We start from the raw sequence: 19848 nt of genomic DNA on the forward strand, positions 1-19848 counted from the left end.
TTCTATGGTAAATGTTAGCAGAAAAGTGAGTGAAATTATTTGCAGCTGTCATTTAAGAAAAAAAAAATAAGATCAACAAACTTTTGACTAACGTTACAATTTGTATTGAGCTTCGTAATGGGAATGGTAAATCTGTAGTAGGTGCCACTCTATTGTATTTCCACTGTAAAATGTGGTAAATACAGAGAAATTCTGGAGAACTCTGTGTTGTGCAATAATGTTAGTTTCTGCAGCTCAGTGCTATGAGACAGCAGCACTGGCTCTGAGAAGCTACAAACAGGGATGACAAAAGCAGAAGTAACTCTCAGCAGATAGGAGCTTCTAGTTCCTTAAAGAGACTAGTTCTGATGTAAAAGGTTTTCATCTAGTTGCAAGAGTTCTTTTACAGTTTCAAAGCTCTGTCCACTTATCTAACACAATTTCCCTCCATACCAATAACAAGAATCAAAAAGGAAACTCTCAATTTTGTGGCTTATATAGGGGGGAGTTGAATTGGTATTGGATGCTGGGGATGGCTGTACATTATCAACATTCTTTGCAGTAACACTTGGGATCTCTCTAAAGGTTGATTCCAGAGGCATCTTTTCTGCACGGTGAAAAAGAGTATCATATTCATGAAATTTGCCAGTTTGCAAAATTTGTGGGGTCATAGCTATTTATAATTAATAAATTAGACACTGGTTTTAGTACCAGGTGCCAAAGGTACTTTAATGAGATTTTTTTTGCATGTAGTAGGTCCAGTGTCTCTAGCTACTTCAAAATGTATATTCTAATTTGTTTTTTTTAGCTTTTATTAGGGTGTTTATTAGTTTACCTATGATTGTGGATCCTTTATTCATAAACCATGTTTAAAAAGGGTAACACAGTGTGAACCAATTATTACATTTTTGCTTGTTCGCAAAGTGAGCTTTTCCACTGAGGTGGGAAAACCCTTACTTAAATGTGGTGCTGATCATTGTGGCTGGAAGACTAGCCAATAATAAAACTATATGTACCTTGGACTTGTCATATCTTTGCAGTGTTTCCAACAGCTTCTGAACTTTCACAGAGGTGTCCTCTTCACAGAAAAAAATCCATGATGAATTTCTGCCATACATATCTGCAAAACTTTAAAGAAAGGATTGATTGTTAATGTGAACCAACATTGCAAATATAGACTAAATTAAAACTGTTTAAGCAAATACTAGTGATGTTAATGAAGTTTAAGTACCTAAAGCAGATAAACATTTATAAGCTTCTCATTTTAATGACACAAAGTAATGATTATTAGTTTTTATCTGTGATAAGAACTCAAGCATAAAGTCTGTCATATTAACTCCTCTCCATACCAGAAGGCCCAAACAAACACAGCTAAGCATTCACAAGAAGAGGCTTTTGAAGGGTGATTTATTTAATCAGACTACAGACCATGCAACCTATTGGGTGGTCCAAGAAGGGATGCATAAATGTATAGGTCTAGTGAAGCTACTTAGGAATGTTCAATTCTTTGATGTATGCTATATGGCCAAACATGCATGGACAACCTTTCTTGGGTCCAGTAAAAAGAAATGTTGATGCTACAACATACAAAGACATTTTGGATGGTGTGTCTCTTGGGATGGACCTTTTTTGTTTCAGCATAACTATGCTCCTGTGTATAAAGACATTTATTCTTTGAGGAATTTGCCTTTACCTCTACCTCTCTTAACATCTTTTGGATGAACAGAAACAACAAATATGAACTAGGTCCATATGTCCAACATCAATACCGAACCTCAATAGTTCAAAATTTCAAGCATTTTTTAAAATATGGAGGCTTTTATAGGTGCAAAAGGGGGTGGGGGATAACTCAATGGCTGTGCTTTTGGACTGGTTTTGGAACCAAAAGTTAAATTACTGAAAAAATGTATTATTCCTTTAAATGTATTTATTCTAGGTCTCATACAGAAGCCTATAACAAGTAGTATGTGAGTATGTGTCCTGTTAAACTTTGCAATCTTCATATAAAGTCAAATTTATGAGAATGTTTAGTTCCAGAGTGCCATAAGTGATGCAAAATCCATGGCTTATTAAAATAAAGTTCAATGTATCTCCCAGTAGGATGCTCAGTATCACCATAAATGCAATGACTATGAATGGAATGGTTTCATACAGAAATTCAGCTCAGACCCCTGCTCCAATAAAGACAGAAACTTTATGGCTTGTGCAGACAAGATTTAAATAAGCAAGCACTAACATGCTACTCCAAAAATAGAACCATCGCACTCAGATAAGTGAAATGAAACCTCTATTACCTATCCTGGGAGAAAATACATCAATTGTTACATCAAACTATAGGATCGACAGTAAAATTACACATTGCAGCAAAGTTTAACAAAAATAAGCATAAACTATTTGCCAAGTAAAATGTTATTTCCAGAAATAACAGATTGTAAAATTTTACAGCCTAGCAAACATCTAGCCAGCGGGCAAATCTCCCCTGCACAATAATATGTAATTGATGCAGTTATAAAAGACATTATAAGTCAGGGGTGCTAATTTGTTTTTGTAACATCTGCCAGAAATCCTTCAAGATAAATAATGTATAGTTGCTCCATTCATGAACTAGACAGGTCAACATTTGGAGCCTGGTATGCAAAAAAAACAAAAGAAACAAAAGTGGTTTGTTAAATATTTGGATTGGATGTGAGATATCAATGCAGTAAATTCCCAGAACAGAAATTGTAAAGATTTGGCACAGGACAGTTACAATAAGAACGCAACTGTTTTCAAGGGTTAAGATAATGTTATGCTAACCGAAAATCTGCAGCAAAAACTTATTTTTTCCCATTTTGAACAGAATATGGACGCATTTAAACTACTTTCAGTTTTCCCTGTAATTAGGAAGATTTCCCTTTATTTCCTGTCCTGCAGACTAGACAATGTCTGGTAAATCACCTCTTAGACATTTTCCATTAAAAAAAGAAAAAAAACAGAAAACAGAAGGTAAACTTTTACTTGAAGCTGCAGTTAAACACAATATAATATTTATATATTGGTATTATAGGTAAGGCTGCATACACACGTTAGACTTTTGTAGTTGGAAAAGTTCCTTAACGATCCTTTCCAATGACAAAAGACTGAAAAATGCATGAACGAGCTCGGTGAGGAAGGAGGGAGGAAGGAGGGAGAAAGGGTGAGTGGCACCCCAAGGTGCTATTTCTCCTTCATTGCATTATGGTAGTTCATCGTTCATCTAATACTAGCCTTAAAACGAAAATCGAACAAGAACCATCCGACGTGTGTGTGCCTTATTGGTTATGATAATAAAATGACCATGGACTGTGTACAGTATTATGCGATGCATATTATGTCAGAGCTATATAAATAAAGTTAATAATATAGGTTACATATATACACTAATTCCAGCCTCTGTTTCTACAGTTATCATAAGCCATGTGTCAGTTTATTTAAGTGATCATTAGCTGATGTCTGAGCTATCGAAATCACGAGTAACAATCCTATAAAAGAAAGACCTAAATACATTTCTTCAATATCCACATTAACATGAAGTTTTATGTACATATATTTTAAACCTTTGCAAAACCATGCTAGGGTTTAACGGAAACAATTACTGAAAATCCAAGCGAATATATTGGAAACACACTAATAAGAGAGCTGTGGCATTCTCTATAAAAAATAGTCTTTTTTATGTTTGGGTTATTGTTCAGGCTTCAGCATATAATTTATTTTACTAATATGCACTGTAAGAGGCCATCCTAGAGCAATTTCATGCCATGAATTAACTTAAAAGTATATGTAAATCTAATCGTGAATAAAAGTGTCAAAAGATCTTCAACAAACAAGATCACATGCAACAAAAATGGAACAAAAGCTTAGAAAAAGTACATTTGTTTGGTAAGCTAAATGGTATTTAGTAGGCATTTGTATCTACTTTACATTTCAAATCATAATGAATTGAACAGTTAAACTTTAATTTGTAAATACAGTTAGGCCCATAAATAATTGGACAGAGACAACTTTTTTCTAATTTTGCTTCTCTACATAACCGCAATTAATTTTAAATGAAACATCTCAGATGCATTTGAACTGCAGACTTTCAGCTTTATTTCAGTGGCTTGAACAAAAAGATTGCATAAAAATGTGAGAAACTAAAGTTTTTTCTGTTTTTGCAGGGATGGCTTGTGTTACCTGCAAAGCAAGGAGCTTTGACCGCATGTTGTCTGCTCACAGCAAAATCTTCTGCATACAAGCACCCCCCCTCAAATCAACTCCAGGCCTTTTATCTGCTTAATTAATAATGAAATAACAAAGGAATTGCCCACACCAGCCCACGAAATAGGCTTTGAGTCAATTGTCCAATTACTTTTGAGCCCCTGAAATGAAGTGATTGTTTAAAAGAAAAAAAAAGGCTTTAGTTCCTCACATTTTTATGCAATCTTTTTGTTCAACCCACCGAATAAAGCTGGAATTCTGCAGTTCAACTGCATCTGAGTTGTTTCATTTATTTGTGATATTGTACAGAACCAAAACTAGAAAAAAGTTGTCTGTCCAAATATTTATGGACCTAACTGTATATAAGACACCATTTACTGCAATTTATTACAAATGTATTTGAAAACACAACTAGTTTAGGAACATGAATTTGTCCTGATATAGTCCTCCAGTAATTCCCCTGTAAGGCAGTACAATGACTGTGGGAACAACTTAGGAGAGCTGTGCATAAACCAAAGCCAGCAAACCTCAACAAACTTAAGCAATGATGTAAAGAGTGGGTCAAATATCCTCCACAATGTGAGAGTCCTAGAGAAAACTATTGCTTCAAGTTATTGCTGCTAATGTTGGATCCGCAAGATACTGAATCACGGGGTGTGTTTTTTACATGGCTTCTCCATTTTGGCTTCGTTTTTGTTAAATAAATATTGACATTGTGTAATATTGTTGTTTCGCATTTGAGGTTAGATTGAAATAATTTAGGAACTTGCTAAAGACAAATGACTTTTGTCCTGGAATGTAAAATCTTAAAGTGGGTGTACTTTCTTTTTCACGTGACTGGCTCCAGTCAACTTGCACTTCCAGTGGAATCCTGCCCGAGCCTGCTATTTTAAACACACATCACGCCCTTTACCATTTAGAATTATTCCCATTTAGGTAAAACAGGTATCTTGGAATGCCCTTTGTTTCTTTTCACTGGATTACTGGGAAGAATCAGAAAATACAAACAAGACTCAGAACACTGTATAAATAGTAAAGGCTAAAAAGACATTGGGTTTCTCAGACTGGAGAAGATAGACTATCAAAGGTGATCCCAGGTGATTTAGCAAACCTGGAAAGGATCTGGTCCAGGACTGAAAACAATTGCAAATTATTAGCAGATAAATCCATTCCTAAATATGCTGAATCCAAGCGGTTTAAACTTTGCCAGATTTGGACATTGCTGGAAGTCCCCTGTACAGTTGCTGGGCTCAGGGAGGTGGGTGGGCTGTGTTCCTGGACACAACCGACCCATTCTCCCATCGCAGGGTCAAATCTGCGATGAGAGAGTGGGCGGGGTTATGTAATCATGACATCACTATGGGGGAGGATTCTCCCCCATTGAGTGACACCTGGCTCCCTGCGCATGCGCGGTCAGGTACCCGTAGTTTTAGTGGTCCGTGACCACTGGTCTAAGGTCAATTTTGGGGGTGAAGCCAATTAACCTAACTGCATGTTTTTGGAATGTAGGAGGAGTACCCAGAGGAAACCCACGCAGACACGAGAACCTGCAAACTCCATGCAGATAGTGCCCTGGCCAGGATCTAGTGCTGCAAAGGCAAGAGTGCTAACCTCTGAGCCACCGTTCTGCCCTTGTGACAACTTTATAAACTTTATATACAGAAAAACTAGTCCTACCCATAATGTTCTGTGCTGATTAACATAAAACTTTGGGCTTCAATATCAGCTGTAGAAATGTTTGCATTGATCAAAATATAACATATGTGTGGAAATCTTAGGAAGTTTTTTCTTCATTTAGAAGCTTCCAGCACGATGTTGGAAGATCAGAACAGAAATATGACAGCTTTGGCTAAAAGTATTTTCATGAGTCACTAAATGTATATTGTGACATGGCAAAAGGGGTCATCTTGGATGGAAGATATATTTATCCTCATTTCCTCTCCTATGGGAGAGATTATACAGCAACATGCCTGCTGGGATTCCAGACCTGGGTTTTGCATGTTAGAAGTGTTCTGATCCAGGCCAGAGTTTGGTTTTGTCTGGCCATTAATCCTACACAGCTGTGAGCAGCAGGTAAAAAAGGAAGGAAAGGAAGCTTTCTCTGACTTGGGGCACTGAGAGGCTGTCTGTGAGAGCCATTTTTATACTACAGTAAAGGTTGCTGGAATGTTTGTGTTGAGTTGGCTGGGTTAGCCAACAACTAGTAGAGAGGAATCTGCCTGCTGTTTAGGTAATGCCTGACTGGCTAGGATTTATTTTTGTTTTGTTTTATCTTATGCAACCTTTTATTAAAACTGACTGCGGGTCAGATCTACCGTCTAGAGTGTGCTTCATATACCTCTCCTGCAGTCTGAGAGTACCTTTTACCCCAGGAAAAGGTGATCCCACAAGGGTGGTATACCACAATATATTGGGGCATACACTAGAAGCTATTTAATAATTTAGACTCAGAGCCACATCTATGCATGAGGAATACATAACTGTCCATTTTCTGCTAAATCATGTAAACAACATTAGCATATCTAATGTTAATGTTTAATTCTTTATTTTTGCCAAAACTATATAGCATTGCTTTTCTCTATTGTGAGCAGCTGAATAAAGTCACCTGAAATAAGCTGTGGGCATGACATGTTGATGCCTAAATTTAGGTCAACATTAAATGAAAATCTTAGCATAGAAATATCTATGGTAGTTTTGCTACTATGTACTGATGCAACTTTAAAATGTAACTTTTTACTACTACTACCACCATTTTCCTATCCAATGAGCAGACCCCTTCATGGGCTAGGGACCTTCTTGAATAGAAGATGGGGTTAGTGAGCGTAAGTTCTCCATTTCCATAAAAGGTTCTTTGGAATCTGGTTTGCCAAAGAAGGAAGGGACAAAAAGCTTGCAGCCCCATTCCTATTTGGCAAAAACATGCCCCTGCCTGCCCCCCAACGGTGGCATTAGTCATCACTGTGGTAGAGGGCTTCATTCCCACAGTGTTGTGTGGATCTTTGGGAAGGAAGCTTATTGGAATCTAGAAAGCCCTCTTAATGCAGCACCTGAATATCATCCTGGAGAATAGATTTTCTTGAAAATGGTTAAAAAAAAAGTCCTAGATAAAATGAGACAAAAAAAACTATTTATTCTATTCTAATTTTTCATCTTTATTTCTAAAATCTAATACTTACTTTTGCAGAATCCCACAATGATTGATACGGTGTCAGCTGCTGTCAGACTCAATGCCATAAGCCAGGCACTGGCTATTGTATAGAAGCAATCTAGCAAGGGGTTAGCCGAGGACACCTGCCCTTGGCTGCCCCCTTGTGTGATTCAGAAATTGAATGTAAGCATGTTGATTTGAGCCTATCATCATTGCTTACATTTGCTCAGCCAGTCATGCAAGAGGGCAGTTGACAGTAAGAGATTAGAATACTCAACAAGTGCAGTCCCCCTGAGGCACCCAAGTATACACTAAGAATGGGTTTTGGCAGTAATTTTAGTTTTAAAAAAAACTTGGTTCATACCCAAGCATATACAGTATGTCATCTACCTGACCAAAAGGTGAACGGGTGAAAGTGAACAAAGAAATGTGTGAACTGGTCAGTGAAAGATGAATGCCGATCGGGTTTTTTTGGTTATTGCCTTTAAAAAAAATCTGAATCTTTATATCTTTACCAGCATATATAGCTGTCATGTTCACTAGCTAGACTGCAACCTACTTTTTACAAAAAGTTCACTTTTTAAACTGCTATGGTTAGTTTTTACTTCTTCTATTCTTGCCTGACAAATTAAATGCTTCATATGCTTCATTGTCTACAACATTAAGATGGGATTCTGATAGCTGCTTTTAAAAAGTTTAATATAAATAAAGGGTTAAACTATAGTGTGATTGACATAAAATGTACTGACAGTAATTGATGGAAAATGGAGTCGGAAGGACATTTAATGACAACCAATTAGTAGGTTCTTATTTTAATTCTATGCATGCTCTATTTAATGGAATCTTTACATAAAGACCTATTTTAGGAACATAATGAACATTAGTCCTTAATTGCCAATCAGTTACTCTACTTGACCAAGCAGGATGCACTAGAAATATCCACATAATGATCCATCTGAAAATAATTCAGCAAAGGATTTAAAAAAACAATAAAGGTCAGAAAGCAAACATCATCTGAATTTTTGAATCCTTAAAAAAAGTTCAGGATTCTTATTACATTATGAAGGATTCGATTCTGCAATACTATAAATTATACATGTAATCCTGTATATCATAACACTATCAACATCAGTTAAAATTAAAGAATATTTAAATGTATGGTTAGAAAATTATTGGCATCATACATCCATGTCGGGCCCTGTAGCCATTAGTCTGCCTATTTTTTACATGGGGGGGCATTAAGCCTACATGTTTTTGGAGGTGTGGAAGAAACTTATGGAAACAAGAGGAGAATGTGACTATAACAGATTACTCTATCTTTGTCCTAGCTAGCCAGCTTTACAGTTCAACAAGGGAGCTTTGCTAAGCACTGAGTCTGGTACACTTCACAAAAGCTATCATCCGGATTTGATAGATTTTTGCTTTAGAGAGAAATTATTCTCATGTGACAGGGGTTCTAATGCTTCCACATTTTACAAACACACAAAAAAAGGCAGAAGCTAAAAGTGAAGTGAAGAAAGAACAATATTGAATAAACAAACACATTCATTTTAAAGCTTCAAAAAAAACAAAAAAGAAGTAATAAGGTTAGTTGATAGTTTGCATAGGAAAATGAGCCAAATGTGCTTGTACACTTGTACACATTTTAGAATTACTTTAAAAATAATGTGTTCTCATGAGACGAAAGGATTTGTAGTCTACAGTGAGTGAGAAATTGTAAGGTCTCAACTTGTTAACTGAAAACTAAAAGACAGAAACAGCTACATATTAGATTTTTAAATTTGAAAAGTTCAAAAATAAAGAGTTGATACACATAATTAAAAAAAATGAATGTGGGCAGCAGGGTGGCTCAGGGGTTAGCACTCCGGCCTTTGCAGCGCTAGGTCCTAGGTTCGAATCCCAGCCAGGACACTATCTGCGTGGAGTTTGCAGGTTCTCCCCGTGTCTGCATGGGTTTCCTCCGGGTACTCCCGTTTGCTCCCACATCCCAAAAATGTGCAGTTAAGTTAATTGACTTCCCTTCTAAAATTGACCTTAGACTACATTATTGACGTAGGGACTATAGATTGTGAGATAGGGACAGTTAGTGACACGACAATGGACTTTGTACAGCGCTGCGTAATATGATGGCGCTATATAAATACTGTGTAATAATAATAATAATTGCTTTTAAGGATTTTCCTTGTTCCATTTTGGCTATGTTCCAAATACTTAAACTAGATACTTACTGTGGAATGATAGGGAGAACAGTCCATGCTCCTTCATTTTCTGTCACCTCATGCACCAGAATCACAGGGGGGATGTTCTTAAAAAGAAAATTAATAAATAATAATATTAAAATAATTTATATTTAATAAAAATATTTTTTAAGAGGAAAACAGACAAATATTTGTATTTTATATGTACAAAAAAGGTCTGTATATAAGTTACTCAACTTACTCCGATGACCTACAAATGAGTTCCTCACTCATAACCTGGTTGCATACAAGGCTTCAAGATTTTTCTAGAGCTGCCTGACTCTCCGGAAAGGTCTTCCTTGTCCTATTCAGCTTTTAAAAGAGCACTCAAAACCCATCTTTTTAAACTTGCCCACCCATCTTCTGTCTCCTAAACCCTCACTACTTCCCACCACTCCATATCTCCCTCCAATAGTGTGATACTTCCCACACCTCCTAGATTGTAAGCTCTTACAATTAAACCTTATTTAATTTAATGTACAGTGCTGCAAAATATGTCGGCGCTATATAAATTTTGTTTAATAATAATCACCATGCATTCCCCTGTGCTTTGTGCCTCATTTGCACAAAGTTGATAATGAAGCCATAAGAAATAGAACAAGCTACTGTTTTGGAGGAACTGGCTGACACAATCAACAGATCTCAACCCTATTGTGCCAATGTGAGACTAGCTTCTCAAGAAAAATAACCAGCAAGAACATTGCACCACTGGGAAGAGCTACAGAAAGCCAGGACTGAAATTTCCACTGAAATTTATCACATACTAACAAAATTTTAGCAGTCTGCAAAGCTATAGTTACTGAAAATAGAGAATACCTTAATAAACGTGAAGGCTAAAAAATGTAAGCAATATATAAAATAAAATGGTATGACATGGCTATTGTTTAGACTACAAACTCTGATACTTTTATTTATTATAAGGTTAATAAACTAATCATGATCATGAATATTTCCTATAATTCCAAACCTTTGAATGCATATCATACAGTACACAATTAAAAACATGTTTGCTCTTTCACAATAACTTAAAGTAATAAAAAAGTAAAACAAATCCAAACAGTGCCTTATTTCCAGAGAGCACCACAATTTTTGTATCGGTTACAGGAAGACAGCATTTGTTGAGCGGAACCTTGAAAAGGTAAACTCGTACAGTTTCATTTAAGTCCATTTATTGTGATTAATTTTTTCCAGGTTGTAATAAGTTTCATGAATGGGGCCAACCACAGCCCGATTGCCTACCTTTAGAAGAACACATTAGGGCTGAAATACTCACTGGCTGTTTTGCTTCACGGTCACTTTGATCTCAAAAGGCCTAGAACAAGGATTTATTTAACAAAAAATACACCTTGTTCCAGGTAACTGCTAATTAAGTTTACTTGTTGGTACATCATTCCGAGAATACAACAGAAAATATCAAATGGAGATTGAAAATAAATAGTTTTATTATATTTTCCCTAGCCAGAATTTCGGAATCACATTAGCCAATATGACACAGTATACAAGGAGGTGCTAAAAGTTCGAAGGTGCTAAAACTACTCCCTAAAGCCAGCCCACTGAATGCATTGGGGCCGAGTTCTCTTGTCAGGCGTACTAAGGCAGACGCTGTGATTTAATCACTCTCACTTGCCATTATGTGCCTGCAATGCATGACAAGCACAGAAACACAGAGATCATGGGAGAATCCTGGTGATCCAGCAAACCTAGAATGGATCTGGTCCAGGATTGAAAACAGTTGCTAAATAACAGCAAATTATCTTTAAGAAATACATTCCTGGTTTGTTGGATCACCCTGGTTATCCCATGATTATCTATTTTTTCCAGTCTCGGAGAACTTTTATAAATCAGAGTGTAAAGCAAGCAAAAAGAATGCCATCAGAATGTTGATTACCATGGGGTGCACAGACCCAGGAAAGGCAAAATATAAGCAAAATATACTCTACTTTTGAGTGGTTGCTTCTCTTCTAGTATATGCCATAACAGCCAATGTTGGTGAGGCAAAAACATTGCATGCCTGCTTATTAGACAAGCTAGTCAATACAATAGTAGCTCTTATGGATGTATGAACTGAGACAAAACTCAATCTGTTCAAATAGCTACCGAAAACCAGAAAATACCAGTAAAAATCTACCTTTAATAAAAATAAGAGATATTAAAACTGGATTCAAGGGAACCAAAAAGGGTGTTCTTTGCAAGAAGGAGGAAAACATGAGACAGCCTATTTCAAAATATTTTACATTAATTGGGAACATATTTTACAGGTTATTATCACATATCAAGCACAATACTAAAACAGCATATGATATCATCCATCTGGAAATAACTTGCAGCCAGCTGACCACGAGACAAACATGAACGTACTGGATGGTTCGAGAGTAAAACCACCATAGTCATCACTATGTGTACATGTTGGCTGAACAGTTTGTGATCTAAAAAACGGACTGGAGGATCGCAAGGTATATGGAATAAAGCCAATAAAACAGCGTGCAGTTGTTCCATTTGCTAAGCATGTGTTTATTTGGAACCCCTGCCAAAGGTCTAAATACACAATTGTTAAGAAAAGCTAAGATATTAAAACCACTAAAAGATAGAGCGAATAGCAGATTATCCAATTATTATGACACCTGTGAGGTTGTCTCATATATTTAGTAGCAATTGATCAGTTGGTTATTGGAGGTGACATGATGAAGGCTTACAAATTGGGTAAGAGTACGAAAATAAACCAACAATGATCAAATTGTGATGGCTAAATGAATAGGCCAAATTATCTTCAAAGCAGCAGGTGGATTGAGGTGTTCGTATTATGCAGTGGTTAGTACTGGTGAACTGGTCATATGTCTTACACCCACGCACAAAATCTGTGTGGTCCAATCCCACAGAATAGTTACTATAGCACAAATTACTAAGGTGTTTGGATATACAGTGTATTTTAGCTTGCTGGAGATCTGCAGGTCAATCAGAGTGTCTATGATACCGGTCTACCACCAAATGCACCAAGATTGGGCACATCAGAACTATTCCATGAACCAGCAGAAAAAGTGGCTTGGTCTGAAGACTGCCTCCCTGCGCAATTGGCTAAACAGATGTGGACACTGATGATGTGAGACCCCTGTTTATATTTGCTCAGCTCTCATTGGCTAACTCCTTACACAACTGGCTTTACTCAATGACAGGACCTGGCTGAGCTTCTGTCATTTTTCATCCAATCTAGGTTCCTGACAATGCTGATGCAAACTTTAAAAACAATGCAGTGTTTTTTGTTTTTTTCTAGCCAACCTGAGTATAAACTAAGACCAGTTTTTGGCACTCATTTTAGAGGTAAAAAATAAATCTTGGTTTATATCTAAGTATATACGGTATTCAAACGATTTAAATTTTGCAAATTTTTGCTAATTTCACACTAAACCAAGCCAACATATGGCCTAATGGTCAGGCTACTTTAATAAATTTAAGAAACAAATGACACACAAAGAAAACTCTGGTCTAATAAGGTAGAGTAATAATCCCCAATGCATCTGCATAAAACACATGAAAAACCACTGTACACATCTTATTGCCATGCAAAAGTTTAATATTAAGCCAAGCACATTGCATTAGATTTTTTTTTTATTTTAATCTAAATGAAAACTGTAAGCTTCAGTGCAAATGGCAGGGTACAATGCTTGTTAGGGCAGGTAATAGGAACTAATAGAGGTTTAAAATACAAGTCTGGGCAGCATAAATCCATAAAGAGAACATTAGCTTACTGATAACACATCTCATTTGAAGGTGTTTATGTAAGGTCACATTGACCCATCATGCTGCTCATGGCTATTTAATTTGTGCTCACCATTTCTTTCATCTGGAAAAATACCCATTTGAAGATTCTGCTGTCAGAGGCACAGAAGGTGCAAATGTAAAAAGTAAACTTATTTGTTTTCTTCAATATAATGTACTTGAAACTTAAATGTATATTTTATACTATATCATTTATGTTCTGCAGTGTTTATGAGTATTATTACATGAATTTGGTTAAAGCAGATAGAACTAGGTTATGAAGTAAACAATAAAAAATCAAGTAGGTATGTATTGGGGGGAATCAAGGTCATTCCTGGCTTTCTATTGTAAGCTTAGAAGTTTAGTTTTACTGTACTATAGAACAGCGGTCCCCAACCACCGGGCCGCGGCCCACTACCGGTCTGCGGCGGTGTTTTCAGTGGGCCGCGAGTACATGATCCATTATTGAAAACGAAGCGGCACCCAACCACCATCCGCGGACCGGAAGTGGTCCGCAGCGGTGTTTGTATGAGATGCCGGTAAATGTACACAGTAGTCTGTGTACAAGCAATGTGAGCACATGACATGCAGCTCGATTGGCTGTCAGATGTCATGTGATCGCTTTGAAGCAGCAGAGGTGCACAGAGAGAAAAGAGAAGATGCCAGAGTATGTCTTCTCTTTTCTCTCTGTGCACCCCCCCCCCCCCCCCGCCCCTCAGAGAAATTTCCTTCCGTGAAACCGGTCCCTGGGGCCAAAAAGGTTGGGGACCGCTGCTATAGAACATTTACCCCTGATGTTACAATAATCTAGGTAGAAACGTTGTAAACTTACTCTACAGCTTAGTTGACATTTTGACATTCAAATGTAACAGACAAAATAAAATACAAATTTAGAAAGTACAAAGCATACAATAATCATATAAAATAAATAGGATGTGACCCCCTCAAACAAGTTTTTATTGAATAGAAACAAAACAAAACAAGAAAAAAAATAAAAGTGAGAATGGGGAACTAAAGAAAAGGAGAGAAAAAATGGGGAAGGAAAAGTAGAGCAAAAAAAAAGGAGGAGGAAATAAAAAATAGGTAAGAGGAATGGGTATATAAGCAGACAATCTGCCTAAGGTAGTAACTCAGGGAATCAGTAACCTTCTAAATCACACTCAGAGCCGATGGAAGAGAGACTGCCATTATGCCGAGTTAATAATGAAAGATATTCACTTGAGCCATAAAACTAAAAAAAACTTAGGACAGCTCCAAAAAAGTAAAGTTATGTGCCTGGAACACCACCATACCTCCAACATGTGGTGTTGAAATAAAATAAGGAAACTCTTGCCAAAGAAACAGGAGTGCAGTACCTCTTGGTACTTATTACAAATTAAGTTTTCAGAACTAAAATATAACAGGTTATCCTGCTGCTGTTCAATAAATTGCATTTATAGATCATGTTCCTACTTGTGAGCAAAGAGGGGAACTGAGGGAGATTACATGGCCAATAAAGACTGATAGGCAAAAGAAAAAAGTGCCTGGGAGAGGTCCAGAGGAAACACAAATGGATTCTCAAGAGAGTATGAGACTGAAGATGAGGGAAACACAGGAAATAATGAGTTTAGCTAGTGAGTCTGGAAAGGCAGAATCCGCTTAAAGATGCAATAAATGAGCATGAGTCCAATCATGAACCTGCAAAAATTGCGATTCTTGGTGTACCCCTTGTATTCAAATATGAAAGACCCATTTGGAAACACTAGAAAGAAAGCAAGGGTGGTTTAACATGTACTTTTTTGAACTTGAAGTGGCTTATGAGACAGTCATGAGTGACTCACTAAATAGGTTTTTCTTTGCTCTTTAAACCTGTCTAGACATACACTATAATCTTGTGAACTGCCCAAAAAGGGCAAAGCAACAAGTAATCTTTACCAGCTGCTCCTAGAGCTCCATATCTTTACCTTCATGTAGCTTCTTTAATGCTCCATTTGTGCAGGGGACCCAAAGAACCTGGTAATTAAAGATACAGCTAGTCCCTGGGTTAAGGACATCCAACATATGGACCCCTCCTATATACAAACAGGGTTTCCCTGCTCGCTCTGTGAAAGTAACTGACACCACACAGCCTAATAATATGTTGAGACAAACATCTGTCCTAACTACATTTAATAAAATAATGTACCTGTTGCGACTTACATACAAATTCAACCTAGGAACAAACCTACAGTCCCTATCTCGTATGTAACCTGGGGACTACCTTTCTTCCTAAATAACAGGGCTGATGTTTGGCGATTGGCTGCTTAGGCACCAGGTGCTGGGGGTCGGGAGAGGTTTCTCAGTTATGTATAATTAATGAAACTTGCATGGGACTTTTACTCTCATTTCTGCAGGTGAAAAACGCAGCAGTGGAGCAAATACAACACAAATTAAAGTGGCCCTTTTTTGCCCTGCATGAGCAATGCACGGGTTCATTTTGGCACAAGGGCACCTGGCAGCAGTAATAATTAAATTTACAATACTACATTTAAAAAGGAGATGAGCGGTATTAGCACTTCTAACAGTACATATAATTTTGTCATTCCCATACACTGTGCATTTTGTTTCAGAAAAAGCTTTTTGGGAGATCCATTTTGTAGGTCAAAGCTGTACTGATTAATGGAAGTTCAACAAATGCTAAGATAAATCTTAGAAAACGCTCAGGTTTGTTGGATGGGTTAAACACGTGGCCTTTCTCTTTAAATGGATACATGTACTCTATTTAAGTTTTGTTCAACTATTGCTGAAAAATTGAAGAAGCTTTATTGAAATTCTGTAACTTGCTGCATAAAAAGAACATAGTGAAGCTCTGTAAGTATCTGCCAAAATGAAAATAAATTGCAAAACTGTAAAAGTGTTCTACTTTATCTTCTCTCTCATGGGGAATATCTGTATGCTTAAAAGATGCACTAAAATATTCATACAAGATTAATATATTTGAAAAAAAATTTACTAAGATTAGATGTTCTTTAAGATAGATATACGCACACATTTTATAGTATAATTCCAGTTAAACAGGCAGAGGTTGAAACTTGATGTAAAGTCTAGGCCTAGGACCCAGGAGGGCTCTGCAGGGACACAAGAACTGATTTTAAGACAACAAAGGACTAACTTCTCAATGCACCTGTGATTTAGGTCAGCTCGTGTTAAAAGTATTCCTGTAGTAAGTTTAATGTTTTTAAACCATTCCAGAAACCTAAACCAAGCATCTGCTGGTTCCCCCAAAAAACAGGCCAATGTATTACCAAATTCTGATTAGTGCCCCAAACATTAAGGCCCTATACCATCCTATTGGTTATTAAATGTGAAAAGTTTCTCACTGGATGATGGCAGGACCTTCCTGCTAAATATAACAAAAAAGGGGATCACATTGTTAACAGGCAATATGTTCCTACACAAAGGGGTTTATTTTTATGTGTACCTAATGAATTATCTTCTTTTTATATTACTGCATGTACACAATGGGTCTGATTTGTTAAAGCTCTACAAGGATGGAGAGGATACATATTCATCAGTGAACCTGGGTGATCCAGCAAACTTGTAATGGGTCTGGTCTAGGATCCAAAACATTTGCTAGCAAATAGTCAATGAGTTTGAAGAAATCCATTCAAGGTTTGCTGGATCACCCGGCTTCACTGATGAAAGTGTATCCTCTCCAGCCTCGGAGAGGTTTAATAAATCAGGGCCAATGTATGAGTAACAAATAAACATTTATTACTTAGCAAGGAATTCACAGAAACTTTGGATTGCTTAAAACACGGCAATAGATCAGACCAGCCTGTCCAAAAATAGGAATAGGTCACTCTCAAGACCCATTTAGTTGCATGTGTAAATTTGAATCTCAGAATGAGATATTGAGCTCTGTAGACAACAGGCTTTCTAGTTAAAAGGTTTAGATAACTCTGCACAGTAGCTGCATCATTCAGACCTGGTCATTCAAGATTGCTTACGATAAAAAAACAAATGGTCCACCTGTTGGAAAAAAAATAGAAAGAAATAGGCAGAAGGTGGAAGAAAAGCAAATAAAATGGTGCCCGTCCCTTCCGCCGGTGACACGGCACCTGATCCAGGAAACTTTCAGAGTAATCGTCGGATCTGTGAAGGTGGGGGGGGGTTATATGCTTTAGGAAGATCTAGGTAAGGTGAGGCCAGGAATACCTGTGGGAACATGTATAAAAATGTTTAAAAGATCACATATTTTTTTGTAAATAAAATTATTGTATAGTTGGGAAAAGTCACCAGCCTTTTATAATAATTTCAAAGCCATTGAACAAAATATTGTTCCCTAAATTGCTGGGGTAGGCCAGGGGTTGTTGTTTAAAGTTTAAAAAGCATGTCTTTTCACCTTTAAAATGTGTTCTCTTAAGTGTTTTTTTTCCATTTGGGACATGTTCCCTTCGCCTTCCCTAATGTCCCTAGCAATATTACTGATAACAGCTTTTGTCAAACAAACTTAATAGCATGCAGATAAAAGATATTGTATCTCCTGATTAAGGTGTGTAAGTTTTAGTCACCCCGTGTGTTAATAGATATAAAGAAAATAAAGAAAAAGACAGCGACTATAGAGATTATGTATTTATAACAAATATTCATACAAATACCTAATTATACAATATTTAAAGTGTATATCACCAATACTGTTATGTAAGCACAGGATGGTGATATTTTTCCAGACACAGTATTGCTAACGTACATCTTAAGATTAACTGTCCCAGTCATTAAGCTACCGACACGTTTCGCTAAGTTTGGTTTCTTCAGGGGTACGTAATTGTAAAGACTGTATGTATAAAGTGTGTATAAAGAGATCCAAAGGAAAATAGCAAACAAATATTAAAAAATACAACATTTCAAATATGGTACATATGGTACAGTTTAAAATTGGTAAATATAGTATACATATTGGTAAAAATCAAGAAATTGTTTTATAAATAAACATGTATCTACTAATTTAATGATTAGTGTACAGTGTCAGTATGGATATGAGTGATAATTTCAGCCATAAAAATAAAACATCAAAAAATAAAACGTAAAATACATCAAAAAATAAAAAATAAAACGTCCTTTGCTGCCTTTTGTGATAACCACATCCCTGAGACATACAGCTGAATTACTGGTTATAATCTCACTCCCTGACAGGACCTCCAGGTAGGAACCTTTTCTAAACACTCCATCTATATACTAACCTACTTACCTTGTAAATCTGTTACAAATCCTTATGAACACATTTGTTTTTATCCCAGCATTTGCTAAAAGTTGAATCCTGACCTTCTGATCATTCCTTTTGAAAGGATGTAGTATCAATATCTATTTCCCTGGAACTACAAATATCTATTGAATATATAAACACCATTATCCATCTAGGATCCACCACTACATACTCTGCTCAGTTAGATATCAAACCTAATATCTCTGCCATATGAGGTATGTATACTTGAACATATACCTATTTAGCAAATTATTACTCAAACAAGAAGCATTAATTTGTGTTATTATTACCTTTTGCTAACATTAACAAAACACCATTTGGACCTATATATGTACTCTCTCTCTCTGTAATCGCTTATTTGCTAATCATAACTAAGTAATTTCCTACCTCTGTTTAAAAACCAACATAGATGCTTTATTTTTTTTCTCATTTCTCCGCTATTGCAAACTATAACTTATGAATATCCTTATTAGTTTATTTTACTACCACAAACAATCGGTTTATTAGTATGGCTCAAAATATCACTCATATCCATACTGACACTGTACACTAATCATTAAATTAGTAGATACATGTTTATTCATAAAACAATTTTTTGATTTATGCTTTATATGTATACCAATATGTACCAATTTTGAAGAGTACTATATGTACCATATTTGAAATGTTGTTTTTTTCAATATTTGTTTGCTATTTTCCTTTGGATCTCTATATACAGACTGCACATTCTTTACAATTACGTACCCATGAAATAGCCAAACTTGTCAAAACGCGTCGGGAACTTGATGACTGAGACGGTTAATCTGAAGATATACGTTAGCAATACTGTGTCTAGAAAAATATCACTATCCAATGCTTACATAACAGTATTGGTGATATAAACTTCAAATATTGTATAATTACGTATGAATATTTGTTACACAATCCCCGTCTTTTCCTTAATTTTCTTTTAAACTGAAAAGCATGTTTATTGTGAACAAAGAACTACATTTTTTCATCTTGTCAACTGCCTGCTTCTCTCTTAATCAATAGGTTCCTTAGAATCTTTTTTGTGATTTTTGACAATAAATTATTTCACAGTACATGTGGATGACAGTAAATACTTGATATTCTGGACACAGGAGTATTTTAAGTATTACGGCTTTGTTATCCATGCTGTGCCAGAATATGATGTATGGGTAATTACAAGTATAATCTGACAATAACTGCAGATCACACACAACTGGAGACTAATACTCATGTAGTTTCTGGACTGGCACCCTAGACCTATAGCTACACTAAACTGTGACTGA

The 19848-nt window shown here is 36.4% G+C and overlaps 1 protein-coding gene across 1 annotated transcript in view; it reads right to left on the reverse strand.

The window, feature by feature from the left end:
• Window positions 1-19848, reverse strand: part of B3GLCT (beta 3-glucosyltransferase) — a 180610-nt gene that overhangs the window by 73958 nt on the left and 86804 nt on the right. The window contains exons 5-6 of the mRNA XM_072401948.1: window positions 9571-9647; window positions 996-1107 (exon numbers count right to left, since the gene is read on the reverse strand). Of these exons, the coding sequence (XP_072258049.1) occupies window positions 996-1107; window positions 9571-9647 (189 nt within the window). The remainder of the gene's footprint in view (window positions 1-995; window positions 1108-9570; window positions 9648-19848) is intronic.

Source organism: Pyxicephalus adspersus, chromosome 1 (genome assembly GCF_032062135.1).
Source record: "Pyxicephalus adspersus chromosome 1, UCB_Pads_2.0, whole genome shotgun sequence".
Taxonomy (NCBI): Eukaryota; Metazoa; Chordata; class Amphibia; order Anura; family Pyxicephalidae; genus Pyxicephalus; species Pyxicephalus adspersus.